The 16,018-nt window shown below is 45.2% G+C and overlaps 1 protein-coding gene across 1 annotated transcript in view; it reads left to right on the top strand.

Annotated features, from left to right (window-relative positions):
* Positions 1-16,018, top strand: part of gpd1l (glycerol-3-phosphate dehydrogenase 1 like) — a 29,852-nt gene that overhangs the window by 3,262 nt on the left and 10,572 nt on the right. Inside the window, exons 4-5 of the mRNA XM_055924620.1 lie at positions 9,095-9,233; positions 9,415-9,527. Of these exons, the coding sequence (XP_055780595.1) occupies positions 9,095-9,233; positions 9,415-9,527 (252 nt within the window). The remainder of the gene's footprint in view (positions 1-9,094; positions 9,234-9,414; positions 9,528-16,018) is intronic.

Raw genomic sequence — 16,018 nt, 5'->3', positions numbered from 1 at the left:
GTAGAAAACACTACCTGTCCTGACCTCAGTGACAGCAGGGTAGAAAACACTACCTGTCCTGACCTCAGTGACAGCAGGGTAGAAAACACTACCTGTCCTGACCTCAGTGACAGCAGGGTAAGAAACATACAGACAGGTGTAGTCATATACCCACCCATTGGGTTTATTGACCGGTTGCTCTATTTAAAAATATCTCGGTTAACCACAAAACTGAAATCTTGTGTAATTTGGTTAGATGCTGAATGTTTACGTAGGCTGTCCACAAGAGATTATTTCGCTAATGGCTCATATGGTCTCTCTGCCCTCCTCTACCTAGATCTGTCATACCTTTATGCAGTTAAAAAGAACCATCTTTTAAATCAGATTATGTAGTTATAACATCATTATAACTGTATCAGGGTTCTCTCTCCCCTTTTTGTTTTAATTAAACCTCTGGATTGGGCCAGAGCAGGGCCTTGTATTAAACCTCTGGATTGGGCCAGAGCAGGGCCTTGTATTAAACCTCTGGATTGGGCCAGAGCAGGGCCTTGTAGTAAACCTCTGGATTGGGCCAGAGCAGGGCCTTGTAGTAAACCTCTGGATTGGGCCAGAGCGGGGCCTTGTATTAAACCTCTGGATTGGGCCAGAGCAGGACCTTGTATTAAACCTCTGGTTTGGGCCAGAGCGGGGCCTTGTATTAAACCTCTAGATTGGGCCAGAGCAGGGCCTTGTATTAAACCTCTGGATTGGGCCAGATATGGGCTTGTTTTAAACTTCTGGATTGGGCCAGAGCAGGGCCTTGTATTAAACCTCTGGATTGGGCCAGAGCAGGGCCTTGTATTAAACCTCTGGATTGGGCCAGAGCAGGGCCTTGTATTAAACCTCTGGATTGGGCCAGAGCGGGGCCTTGTTTTAAACCTCTGGATTGGGCCAGAGCAGGGCCTTGTTTTAAACTTCTGGATTGGGCCAGAGCAGGGCCTTGTTTTAAACCTGTGGATTGGGCCAGAGCAGGGCCTTGTTTTAAACCTTTGGATTGGGCCAGAGCAGGGCCTTGTTTTAAACCTCTGGATTGGGCCAGAGCAGGGCCTTGTTTTAAACCTTTGGATTGGGCCAGAGCAGGGCCTTGTATTAAACCTCTGGATTGGGCCAGATATGGGCTTGTTTTAAACCTCTGGATTGGGCCAGAGCAGGGCCTTGTTTTAAACCTCTGGATTGGGCCAGAGCAGTACCTTGTATTAAACCGCTGGATTGGGCCAGCGCATGGCCTTGTATTAAACCTCTGGATTGGGCCAGAGCAGGGCCTTGTATTAAACCTCTAGATTGGGCCAGAGCGGGGCCTTGTTTTAAACCTCTGGATTGGGCCAGAGCAGGGCTTTGTATTAAACCTCTGGATTGGGCCAGAGCAGGGCCTTGTATTAAACCTCTGGATTGGGCCAGAGCAGGACCTTGTTTTAAACCTCTGGATTGGGCCAGAGCAGGGCCTTGTATTAAACCTCTGGATTGGGCCAGAGTGGGGCCTTGTTTTAAACCTCTGGATTGGGCCAGAGCAGGGCCTTGTATTAAACCTCTGGATTTGGGCCAGAGCGGGGCCTTGTATTAAACCTCTGGATTTGGGCCAGAGCAGGACCTTGTATTAAACCTCTGGATTGGGCCAGAGCGGGGCCTTGTTTTAAACCTCTGGATTGGGCCAGAGCGGGGCCTTGTTTTAAACCTCTGGATTGGGCCAGAGCAGGACCTTGTATTAAACCTCTGGATTGGGCCAGAGCGGGGCCTTGTTTTAAACCTCTGGATTGGGCCAGAGCAGGGCCTTGTATTTAACCTCTGGATTGGGCCAGAGCGGGGCCTTGTTTTAAACCTCTGGATTGGGCCAGAGCAGGGCCTTGTATTAAACCTCTGGATTGGGCCAGAGCAGGGCCTTGTTTTAAACCTTTGGATTGGGCCAGAGCAGGGCCTTGTATTAAACCTCTGGATTGGGCCAGATATGGGCTTGTTTTAAACCTCTGGATTGGGCCAGAGCAGGGCCTTGTTTTAAACCTCTGGATTGGGCCAGAGCAGTACCTTGTATTAAACCTCTGGATTGGGCCAGAGCAGGGCCTTGTATTTAACCTCTGGATTGGGCCAGAGCGGGGCCTTGTTTTAAACCTCTGGATTGGGCCAGAGCAGGGCCTTGTATTAAACCTCTGGATTGGGCCAGAGCAGGGCCTTGTTTTAAACCTCTGGATTGGGCCAGAGCGGGGCCTTGTTTTAAACCTCTGGATTGGGCCAGAGCGGGGCCTTGTTTTAAACCTCTGGATTGGGCCAGAGCGGGGCCTTTGTAAAGAGGGATTTGTGTGGTTAAGAGGCCAGGGGATTCTGAGAAGCTTTATTTTAGTGGAGAGGCTTGTAAAACTATTACTACATAATTAACTACAGGCTCATTTGTTTTTTTGGAGAGGACAGTCTTCCCGTTCTCCAAGAATGTAATCAGACTATTATTGTGTTGGGATTAATTTTAATAGGCTACTCTCTCTTATTCAGCCTAGTCTCTCTCTCTACTGACTATTAATGTATTAATGTCTAGTCTTCAATCAGTTACAACCACTTCTGCAGAGTTCTATTTATTCAGGAAGTGTTTGTACTCTGTGTGTCAGTGTGTGTGTAGAAAACGAGTCCACAGGGCCTTGGCTTGGCCTAGTTTGTTTCTGTCACCAACTGGTTCTGTCTCTCTCCAGGGCAGCTAAACTCCCACGTCTGGCTTATGACGTTTGAATATTTCAAGAGTGATGTTTGCGGGGACATGACATGTTCTCCTCTCGGTACTCCCATCTCTGTCCTAGATTTAGTTAGTGTCAACAGGAGAGAGTAGGCTAATATCAGAGGGGGTAGAGTCGTTAACTCTGGATCTACTGCTGTCTGTCTGTGTCTGTCCTTTCTGTCGGTCTGTCTGTCTGTCTGTCTGTCTGTCTGTCCCGTCTCTCTGTCTGTCTCTCTCTCTCTCTCTCTGTCTGTGCTTTCTGTCTGTGCTTTCTGTTTGTCTGTCTTTTCTTTCGGTCTGTCTGTCTGTCTGTCTGTCTGTCTGTCCTGTCTCTCTGTCTGTCCTGTCTCTCTGTCTGTCTCTCTCTCCGTTTGTTCTGTCTGTCTGTCTGTCTGTCTGTCTGTCTGTCTGTGTCCTGTCTCTCTGTTTGTGCTTTCTGTCTGTCCTGTCTCTCCTGTCTCTCTGTCTCTCTGTCTCTCTCTCTGTCTGTGCTTTCTGTTTGTCTGTCTTTCCTTTCGGTCTGTCTGTCTGTCTTTTCTTTCGGTCTGTCTGTCAGTGACAAGTCCTCATATGTGGAGTTGAGACAGCAGTCTGACTGTCTCTATGTCTCTGACTGAATGTTTTTACTAACAAACACATAATAAACAGATAGAAACCGTAGTAAACCACTAAACACTAGTAACACCTCTCACTAAACACTAGTGACACCTCTCACTAAACACTAACCACTAGTAACACCTCTCACTAACCACTAGTAACACCTCTCACTAAACACTAGTGACATCTCTCACTAAACACTAGTAACACCTCTCACTAAACACTAGTAACACCTCTCACTAACCACTAAACACTAGTAACACCTCTCACTAAACACTAACCACTAGTAACACCTCTCACTAAACACTAGTGACATCTCTCACTAAACACTAAACACTAGTAACACCTCTCACTAAACACTAGTAACACCTCTCACTAAACACTAACCACTAGTAACACCTCTCACTAACCACTAGTAACACCTCTCACTAAACACTAGTGACATCTCTCACTAAACACTAAACACTAGTAACACCTCTCACTAAACACTAAACACTAGTAACACCTCTCACTAACCACTAGTAACACCTCTCACTAAACACTAACCACTAGTAACACCTCTCACTAACCACTAGTAACACCTCTCACTAAACACTAACCACTAGTAACACCTCTCACTAAACACTAGTGACACCTCTCACTAACCACTAAACACTAGTAACACCTCTCACTAAACACTAAACACTAGTAACACCTCTCACTAACCACTAGTAACACCTCTCACTAAACACTAACCACTAGTAACACCTCTCACTAACCACTAGTAACACCTCTCACTAAACACTAACCACTAGTAACACCTCTCACTAACCACTAGTAACACCTCTCACTAAACACTAGTGACATCTCTCACTAAACACTAGTAACACCTCTCACTAAACACTAGTAACACCTCTCACTAACCACTAAAAACTAGTAACACCTCTCACTAACCACTAGTAACACCTCTCACTAAACACTAGTAACACCTCTCACTAAACACTAGTAACACCTCTCACTAAACACTAACCACTAGTAACACCTCTCACTAACCACTAGTAACACCTCTCACTAAACACTAGTGACATCTCTCACTAAACACTAGTAACACCTCTCACTAAACACTAGTAACACCTCTCACTAACCACTAAACACTAGTAACATCTCACTAAACACTAGTAACATCTCTCACTAAACACTAAAAACTAGTGACATCTCTCACTAACCACTAACCACTAGTAACACCTCTCACTAAACACTAACTACTAGTAACATCTCTCACTAACCACTAGTAACACCTCTCACTAAACACTAGTAACACCTCTCACTAAACACTAAACACTAGTGACATCTCTCACTAACCAGTAAACACTAGTAACACCTCTCACTAAACACTAAACACTAGTGACATCTCTCACTAAACACTAGTAACACCTCTCACTAACCACTAAACACTAGTAACATCTCTCACTAACCACTAGTAACACCTCTCACTAACCACTAAACACTAGTGACACCTCTCACTAACCACTAAACACTAGTAACATCTCTCACTAACCACTAGTAACACCTCTCACTAAACACTAGTAACATCTCTCACTAACCACTAAACACTAGTAACATCTCTCACTAACCACTAGTAACACCTCTCACTAACCACTAAACACTAGTAACATCTCTCACTAACCACTAAACACCTCTCACTAAACACTAGTAACATCTCTCACTAACCACTAAACACTAGTAACATCTCTCACTAACCACTAGTAACACCTCTCACTAACCACTAACCACTAGTAACATCTCTCACTAACCACTAGTAACACCTCTCACTAAACACTAGTAACATCTCTCACTAACCACTAAACACTAGTAACATCTCTCACTAACCACTAGTAACACCTCTCACTAAACACTAAACACTAGTGACACCTCTCACTAACCACTAGTAACACCTCTCACTAAACACTAAACACTAGTAACACCTCTCACTAAACACTAAACACTAGTAACACCTCTCACTAAACACTAAACACTAGTAACACCTCTCACTAAACACTAAACACTAGTAACACCTCTCACTAAACACTAAACACTAGTAACACCTCTCACTAACCACTAACCACTAGTAACATCTCTCACTAACCACTAGTAACACCTCTCACTAACCACTAGTAACACCTCTCACTAAACACTAGTAACATCTCTCACTAACCACTAACTACTAGTAACACCTCTCACTAAACACTAACTACTAGTAACACCTCTCACTAAACACTAGTAACATCTCTCACTAAACACTAGTAACACCTCTCACTAAACACTAAACACTAGTAACATCTCTCACTAACCACTAAACACTAGTAACACCTCTCACTAACCACTAAACACTAGTAACACCTCTCACTAACCACTAAACGCTAGTAACACCTCTCACTAACCACTAAACACTAGTAACACCTCTCACTAACCACTAAACACTAGTAACATCTCTCACTAACCACTAAACACTAGTAACACCTCTCACTAACCACGAATCACTAGTAACATCTCTCACTAACCACTAAACACTAGTAACACCTCTCACTAAACACTAGTAACACCTCTCACTAACCACTAACCACTAGTAACACCTCTCACTAAACACTAACCACTAGTGACACCTCTCACTAACCACTAGTAACATCTCTCACTAAACACTAGTAACACCTCTCACTAAACACTAACCACTAGTAACACCTCTCACTAACCACTAACCACTAGTAACACCTCTCACTAACCACTAGTAACACCTCTCACTAAACACTAACCACTAGTAACATCTCTCACTAAACACTAACCACTAAACACTAGTGACATCTCTCACTAAACACTAACTACTAGTAACACCTCTCACTAACCACTAACCACTAGTAACACCTCTCACTAAACACTAACTACTAGTAACATCTCTCACTAAACACTAACCACTAGTAACATCTCTCACTAAACACTAACTACTAGTAACACCTCTCACTAAACACTAACCACTAGTAACACCTCTCACTAACCACTAACCACTAGTAACACCTCTAACTAACCACTAACCACTAGTAACACCTCTCACTAAACACTAGTAACATCTCTCACTAACCACTAAACACTAGTAACACCTCTCACTAACCACTAAACACTAGTAACATCTCTCACTAACCACTAACCACTAGTAACACCTCTCACTAAACACTAGTAACATCTCTCACTAACCACTAAACACTAGTAACACCTCTCACTAACCACGAATCACTAGTAACATCTCTCACTAATCACTAAACACTAGTGACACCTCTCACTAACCACTAGTAACACCTCTCACTAAACACTAGTAACACCTCTCACTAAACACTAGTAACACCTCTCACTAAACACTAACCACTAGTAACACCTCTCACTAAACACTAAACACTAGTAACACCTCTCACTAACCACTAACCACTAGTAACATCTCTCACTAACCACTAGTAACACCTCTCACTAACCACTAAACACTAGTAACATCTCTCACTAATCACTAGTAACACCTCTCACTAACCACTAAACACTAGTGACACCTCTCACTAACCACTAGTAACACCTCTCACTAACCACTAGTAACACCTCTCACTAACCACTAAACACTAGTAACATCTCTCACTAACCACTAGTAACACCTCTCACTAACCACTAGTAACACCTCTCACTAACCACTAACCACTAGTAACACCTCTCACTAACCACTAGTAACACCTCTCACTAACCACTAGTAACACCTCTCACTAACCACTAGTAACACCTCTCACTAACCACTAAACACTAGTAACACCTCTCACTAACCACTAACCACTAGTAACACCTCTCACTAACCACTAACCACTAGTAACACCTCTCACTAACCACTAACCACTAGTAACACCTCTCACTAACCACTAGTAACACCTCTCACTAACCACTAGTAACACCTCTCACTAACCACTAGTAACACCTCTCACTAACCACTAGTAACACCTCTCACTAACCACTAACCACTAGTAACACCTCTCACTAACCACTAGTAACACCTCTCACTAAACACTAACCACTAGTAACACCTCTCACTAACCACTAACCACTAGTAACACCTCTCACTAAACACTAACCACTAGTAACACCTCTCACTAACCACTAGTAACACCTCTCACTAACCACTAGTAACACCTCTCACTAACCACTAGTAACACCTCTCACTAACCACTAAACACTAGTAACACCTCTCACTAACCACTAACCACTAGTAACACCTCTCACTAACCACTAACCACTAGTAACACCTCTCACTAACCACTAGTAACACCTCTCACTAAACACTAACCACTAGTAACACCTCTCACTAACCACTAACCACTAGTAACACCTCTCACTAAACACTAACCACTAGTAACACCTCTCACTAAACACTAGTAACACCTCTCACTAACCACTAAACACTAGTAACATCTCTCACTAACCACTAAACACTAGTGACATCTCTCACTAACCACTAGTAACACCTCTCACTAACCACTAGTAACACCTCTCACTAACCACTAAACACTAGTGACACCTCTCACTAACCACTAGTAACACCTCTCACTATTCACTAACCACTAGTAACATCTCTCACTAACCACTAGTAACTTCTCTCACTAACCACTAAACACTAGTAACATCTCTCACTAACCACTAGTAACACCTCTCACTAACCACTAGTAACACCTCTCACTAACCACTAAACACTAGTAACACCTCTCACTAACCACTAACCACTAGTAACACCTCTCACTAACCACTAGTAACACCTCTCACTAAACACTAACCACTAGTAACACCTCTCACTAACCACTAACCACTAGTAACACCTCTCACTAAACACTAACCACTAGTAACACCTCTCACTAACCACTAGTAACACCTCTCACTAAACACTAACCACTAGTAACATCTCTCACTAAACACTAAACACTAGTAACACCTCTCACTAACCACTAGTAACACCTCTCACTAACCACTAGTAACACCTCTCACTAACCACTAAACACTAGTAACACCTCTCACTAACCACTAACCACTAGTAACACCTCTCACTAACCACTAGTAACACCTCTCACTAAACACTAACCACTAGTAACACCTCTCACTAACCACTAACCACTAGTAACACCTCTCACTAAACACTAACCACTAGTAACACCTCTCACTAAACACTAGTAACACCTCTCACTAACCACTAAACACTAGTAACATCTCTCACTAACCACTAAACACTAGTGACATCTCTCACTAACCACTAGTAACACCTCTCACTAACCACTAGTAACACCTCTCACTAACCACTAAACACTAGTGACACCTCTCACTAACCACTAGTAACACCTCTCACTAAACACTAGTAACATCTCTCACTAACCACTAGTAACTTCTCTCACTAACCACTAAACACTAGTAACATCTCTCACTAACCACTAGTAACACCTCTCACTAACCACTAGTAACACCTCTCACTAAACACTAACCACTAGTAACACCTCTCACTAAACACTAAACACTAGTAACACCTCTCACTAACCACTAAACACTAGTGACATCTCTCACTAACCACTAAACACTAGTGACATCTCTCTCTCCACAGGAACTAGCTGCCAGCTCACTCCCCTCTCTCAATGTCGTCTTTCAGATATCTCACTTCCTTTGATTTGTTCTCTCACGTTGCCCTGTAAAACAAACGGAATGAGAAACACTATTGAACCATGTAGCTGTCTCTTGTCCCCACAGGGAATAGACGAGGGTCCGGAGGGCCTGAAGCTCATCTCGGACATAATCAGGGAGAAGATGGCTATCGACGTCAGTGTTCTAATGGGAGCTAACATCGCCAACGAGGTGGCAGCAGAGAAGTTCTGTGAGACCACCATCGGTAAGAATACGCCCAGCATCATTTATCAACATCATTACATAGACATTTGTATACAGGAATGTAAAACAAAGCTGTGAAGTTATTTGATAACTATATGGAATGAGATAGTAACACAAAGCTTTGACAGAGATGGAGTGATAGGCTGGCTATGTGTTGGATGTAAAACGTGTTGCTTTATCAGGCAGTAAGATCATGGAGAACGGCCTGCTCTTCAAGGAGCTCCTGCAGACTCCTAACTTCAGGATCACAGTGGTGGACGATGCAGACACTGTGGAGCTCTGTGGAGCCCTGAAGGTAACTCTAATACACTGTAGAGCTCTGTGGAGCCCTGAAGGTAACTCTAATACACTGTAGAGCTCTGTGGAGCCCTGAAGGTAACTCTAATACACTGTAGAGCTCTGTGGAGCCCTGAAGGTAACTCTAATACACTGTGGAGCTCTGTGGAGCCCTGTAGGTAACTCTAATACACTGTGGAGCTCTGTGGAGCCCTGAAGGTAACTCTAATACACTGTAGAGCCCTGAAGGTAACTCTAATACACTGTAGAGCTCTGTGGAGCCCTGAAGGTAACTCTAATACACTGTGGAGCTCTGTGGAGCCCTGAAGGTAACTCTAATACACTGTGGAGCTCTGTGGAGCCCTGAAGGTAACTAATACACTGTGGAGCTCTGTGGAGCCCTGAAGGTAACTAATACACTGTGGAGCTCTGTGGAGCCCTGAAGGTAACTCTAATACACTGTAGAGCCCTGAAGGTAACTCTAATACACTGTAGAGCCCTGAAGGTAACTCTAATACACTGTGGAGCTCTGTGGAGCCCTGAAGGTAACTAATACACTGTGGAGCTCTGTGGAGCCCTGAAGGTAACTCTAATACACTGTAGAGCCCTGAAGGTAACTCTAATACACTGTGGAGCTCTGTGGAGCCCTGAAGGTAACTAATACACTGTGGAGCTCTGTGGAGCCCTGAAGGTAACTCTAATACACTGTGGAGCTCTGTGGAGCCCTGAAGGTAACTCTAATACACTGTAGAGCTCTGTGGAGCCCTGTAGGTAACTAATACACTGTGGAGCTCTGTGGAGCCCTGTAGGTAACTAATACACTGTAGAGCTCTGTGGAGCCCTGAAGGTAACTCTAATACACTGTAGAGCTCTGTGGAGCCCTGTAGGTAACTCTAATACACTGTAGAGCACTGAAGGTAACTAATACACTGTGGAGCTCTGTGGAGCCCTGAAGGTAACTAATACACTGTGGAGCTCTGTGGAGCCCTGAAGGTAACTCTAATACACTGTGGAGCCCTGAAGGTAACTAATACACTGTGGAGCTCTGTGGAGCCCTGAAGGTAACTAATACACTGTAGAGCTCTGTGGAGCCCTGAAGGTAACTCTAATACACTGTGGAGCCCTGAAGGTAACTCTAATACACTGTGGAGCCCTGAAGGTAACTCTAATACACTGTGGAGCCCTGAAGGTAACTCTAATACACTGTAGAGCTCTGTGGAGCCCTGTAGGTAACTCTAATACACTGTAGAGCTCTGTGGAGCCCTGTAGGTAACTCTAATACACTGTAGAGCTCTGTGGAGCCCTGAAGGTAACTCTAATACACTGTGGAGCCCTGAAGGTAACTAATACACTGTGGAGCTCTGTGGAGCCCTGTAGGTAACTCTAATACACAGTAGAGCTCTGTAGAGCCCTGTAGGTAACTCTAATACACTGTAGAGCTCTGTGGAGCCCTGAAGGTAACTCTAATACACTGTAGAGCCCTGAAGGTAACTCTAATACACTGTGGAGCCCTGAAGGTAACTCTAATACACTGTAGAGCTCTGTAGAGCCCTGTAGGTAACTAATACACTGTGGAGCTCTGTGGAGCCCTGAAGGTAACTAATACACTGTGGAGCCCTGTGGAGCCCTGAAGGTAACTAATACACTGTAGAGCTCTGTGGAGCCCTGAAGGTAACTCTAATACACTGTAGAGCTCTGTGGAGCCCTGTAGGTAACTCTAATACACTGTAGAGCTCTGTGGAGCCCTGTAGGTAACTCTAATACACTGTAGAGCTCTGTGGAGCCCTGAAGGTAACTCTAATACACTGTAGAGCTCTGTGGAGCCCTGAAGGTAACTAATACACTGTAGAGCTCTGTGGAGCCCTGTAGGTAACTCTAATACACTGTAGAGCTCTGTGGAGCCCTGAAGGTAACTAATACACTGTGGAGCTCTGTGGAGCCCTGAAGGTAACTAATACACTGTAGAGCTCTGTGGAGCCCTGTAGGTAACTCTAATACACTGTAGAGCTCTGTGGAGCCCTGAAGGTAACTCTAATACACTGTAGAGCTCTGTGGAGCCCTGAAGGTAACTAATACACTGTAGAGCTCTGTAGAGCCCTGAAGGTAACTCTAATACACTGTGGAGCTCTGTGGAGCCCTGTAGGTAACTCTAATACACTGTAGAGCTCTGTGGAGCCCTGTAGGTAACTCTAATACACTGTAGAGCTCTGTAGAGCCCTGAAGGTAACTCTAATACACTGTAGAGCTCTGTGGAGCCCTGAAGGTAACTAATACACTGTGGAGCTCTGTGGAGCCCTGAAGGTAACTAATACACTGTGGAGCCCTGTGGAGCCCTGAAGGTAACTCTAATACACTGTAGAGCTCTGTGGAGCCCTGAAGGTAACTAATACACTGTGGAGCCCTGTGGAGCCCTGAAGGTAACTCTAATACACTGTAGAGCTCTGTGGAGCCCTGAAGGTAACTAATACACTGTGCAGCTCTGTGGAGCCCTGAAGGTAACTCTAATACACTGTAGAGCTCTGTGGAGCCCTGAAGGTAACTCTAATACACTGTGGAGCCCTGAAGGTAACTCTAATACACTGTAGAGCTCTGTGGAGCCCTGAAGGTAACTCTAATACACAGTAGAGCTCTGTAGAGCCCTGTAGGTAACTCTAATACACTGTGGAGCCCTGAAGGTAACTCTAATACACTGTGGAGCTCTGTGGAGCCCTGAAGGTAACTCTAATACACAGTAGAGCTCTGTAGAGCCCTGTAGGTAACTCTAATACACTGTAGAGCTCTGTGGAGCCCTGAAGGTAACTCTAATACACTGTAGAGCTCTGTAGAGCCCTGTAGGTAACTCTAATACACTGTGGAGCTCTGTGGAGCCCTGAAGGTAACTAATACACTGTGGAGCCCTGAAGGTAACTCTAATACACTGTAGAGCTCTGTAGAGCCCTGTAGGTAACTCTAATACACTGTGGAGCTCTGTGGAGCCCTGTAGGTAACTCTAATACACAGTAGAGCTCTGTAGAGCCCTGTAGGTAACTCTAATACACTGTAGAGCTCTGTGGAGCCCTGAAGGTAACTCTAATACACTGTGGAGCTCTGTGGAGCCCTGAAGGTAACTCTAATACACTGTAGAGCTCTGTGGAGCCCTGAAGGTAACTCTAATACACTGTAGAGCTCTGTAGAGCCCTGTAGGTAACTAATACACTGTGGAGCTCTGTGGAGCCCTGAAGGTAACTAATACACTGTGGAGCCCTGTGGAGCCCTGAAGGTAACTAATACACTGTAGAGCTCTGTGGAGCCCTGTAGGTAACTCTAATACACTGTAGAGCACTGAAGGTAACTAATACACTGTGGAGCTCTGTGGAGCCCTGAAGGTAACTAATACACTGTGGAGCTCTGTGGAGCCCTGAAGGTAACTCTAATACACTGTGGAGCCCTGAAGGTAACTAATACACTGTGGAGCTCTGTGGAGCCCTGAAGGTAACTAATACACTGTAGAGCTCTGTGGAGCCCTGAAGGTAACTCTAATACACTGTGGAGCCCTGAAGGTAACTCTAATACACTGTGGAGCCCTGAAGGTAACTCTAATACACTGTGGAGCCCTGAAGGTAACTCTAATACACTGTAGAGCTCTGTGGAGCCCTGTAGGTAACTCTAATACACTGTAGAGCTCTGTGGAGCCCTGTAGGTAACTCTAATACACTGTAGAGCTCTGTGGAGCCCTGAAGGTAACTCTAATACACTGTGGAGCCCTGAAGGTAACTAATACACTGTGGAGCTCTGTGGAGCCCTGTAGGTAACTCTAATACACAGTAGAGCTCTGTAGAGCCCTGTAGGTAACTCTAATACACTGTAGAGCTCTGTGGAGCCCTGAAGGTAACTCTAATACACTGTAGAGCCCTGAAGGTAACTCTAATACACTGTGGAGCCCTTAAGGTAACTCTAATACACTGTAGAGCTCTGTAGAGCCCTGTAGGTAACTAATACACTGTGGAGCTCTGTGGAGCCCTGAAGGTAACTAATACACTGTGGAGCCCTGTGGAGCCCTGAAGGTAACTAATACACTGTAGAGCTCTGTGGAGCCCTGAAGGTAACTCTAATACACTGTAGAGCTCTGTGGAGCCCTGTAGGTAACTCTAATACACTGTAGAGCTCTGTGGAGCCCTGTAGGTAACTCTAATACACTGTAGAGCTCTGTGGAGCCCTGAAGGTAACTCTAATACACTGTAGAGCTCTGTGGAGCCCTGAAGGTAACTAATACACTGTAGAGCTCTGTGGAGCCCTGTAGGTAACTCTAATACACTGTAGAGCTCTGTGGAGCCCTGAAGGTAACTAATACACTGTGGAGCTCTGTGGAGCCCTGAAGGTAACTAATACACTGTAGAGCTCTGTGGAGCCCTGTAGGTAACTCTAATACACTGTAGAGCTCTGTGGAGCCCTGAAGGTAACTCTAATACACTGTAGAGCTCTGTGGAGCCCTGAAGGTAACTAATACACTGTAGAGCTCTGTAGAGCCCTGAAGGTAACTCTAATACACTGTGGAGCTCTGTGGAGCCCTGTAGGTAACTCTAATACACTGTAGAGCTCTGTGGAGCCCTGTAGGTAACTCTAATACACTGTAGAGCTCTGTAGAGCCCTGAAGGTAACTCTAATACACTGTAGAGCTCTGTGGAGCCCTGAAGGTAACTAATACACTGTGGAGCTCTGTGGAGCCCTGAAGGTAACTAATACACTGTGGAGCCCTGTGGAGCCCTGAAGGTAACTCTAATACACTGTAGAGCTCTGTGGAGCCCTGAAGGTAACTAATACACTGTGGAGCCCTGTGGAGCCCTGAAGGTAACTCTAATACACTGTAGAGCTCTGTGGAGCCCTGAAGGTAACTAATACACTGTGCAGCTCTGTGGAGCCCTGAAGGTAACTCTAATACACTGTAGAGCTCTGTGGAGCCCTGAAGGTAACTCTAATACACTGTGGAGCCCTGAAGGTAACTCTAATACACTGTAGAGCTCTGTGGAGCCCTGAAGGTAACTCTAATACACAGTAGAGCTCTGTAGAGCCCTGTAGGTAACTCTAATACACTGTGGAGCCCTGAAGGTAACTCTAATACACTGTGGAGCTCTGTGGAGCCCTGAAGGTAACTCTAATACACAGTAGAGCTCTGTAGAGCCCTGTAGGTAACTCTAATACACTGTAGAGCTCTGTGGAGCCCTGAAGGTAACTCTAATACACTGTAGAGCTCTGTAGAGCCCTGTAGGTAACTCTAATACACTGTGGAGCTCTGTGGAGCCCTGAAGGTAACTAATACACTGTGGAGCCCTGAAGGTAACTCTAATACACTGTAGAGCTCTGTAGAGCCCTGTAGGTAACTCTAATACACTGTGGAGCTCTGTGGAGCCCTGTAGGTAACTCTAATACACAATAGAGCTCTGTAGAGCCCTGTAGGTAACTCTAATACACTGTAGAGCTCTGTGGAGCCCTGAAGGTAACTCTAATACACGTGGAGCTCTGTGGAGCCCTGAAGGTAACTCTAATACACTGTAGAGCTCTGTGGAGCCCTGAAGGTAACTCTAATACACTGTAGAGCTCTGTAGAGCCCTGTAGGTAACTAATACACTGTGGAGCTCTGTGGAGCCCTGAAGGTAACTAATACACTGTGGAGCCCTGTGGAGCCCTGAAGGTAACTAATACACTGTAGAGCTCTGTGGAGCCCTGAAGGTAACTCTAATACACTGTAGAGCTCTGTGGAGCCCTGTAGGTAACTCTAATACACTGTAGAGCTCTGTGGAGCCCTGTAGGTAACTCTAATACACTGTAGAGCTCTGTGGAGCCCTGAAGGTAACTCTAATACACTGTAGAGCTCTGTGGAGCCCTGTAGGTAACTCTAATACACTGTAGAGCTCTGTGGAGCCCTGAAGGTAACTCTAATACACTGTGGAGCTCTGTAGAGCCCTGAAGGTAACTCTAATACACTGTAGAGCTCTGTGGAGCCCTGAAGGTAACTAATACACTGTGGAGCTCTGTGGAGCCCTGAAGGTAACTAATACACTGTGGAGCCCTGTGGAGCCCTGAAGGTAACTCTAATACACTGTAGAGCTCTGTGGAGCCCTGAAGGTAACTAATACACTGTGGAGCCCTGTGGAGCCCTGAAGGTAACTCTAATACACTGTAGAGCTCTGTGGAGCCCTGAAGGTAACTAATACACTGTGCAGCTCTGTGGAGCCCTGAAGGTAACTCTAATACACTGTAGAGCTCTGTGGAGCCCTGAAGGTAACTCTAATACACTGTGGAGCCCTGAAGGTAACTCTAATACACTGTAGAGCTCTGTGGAGCCCTGAAGGTAACTCTAATACACAGTAGAGCTCTGTAGAGCCCTGTAGGTAACTCTAATACACTGTGGAGCCCTGAAGGTAACTCTAATACACTGTGGAGCTCTGTGGAGCCCTGAAGGTAACTCTAATACACAGTAGAGCTCTGTAGAGCCCTGTAGGTAACTCTAATACACTGTAGAGCTCTGTGGAG

Source organism: Salvelinus fontinalis, chromosome 6 (assembly GCF_029448725.1).
Source record: "Salvelinus fontinalis isolate EN_2023a chromosome 6, ASM2944872v1, whole genome shotgun sequence".
Classification (NCBI taxonomy): domain Eukaryota; kingdom Metazoa; phylum Chordata; class Actinopteri; order Salmoniformes; family Salmonidae; genus Salvelinus; species Salvelinus fontinalis.
The sequence above is the reverse complement of the archived record's forward strand: the minus strand, read 5'-3'. Positions and strand labels throughout refer to the sequence as shown.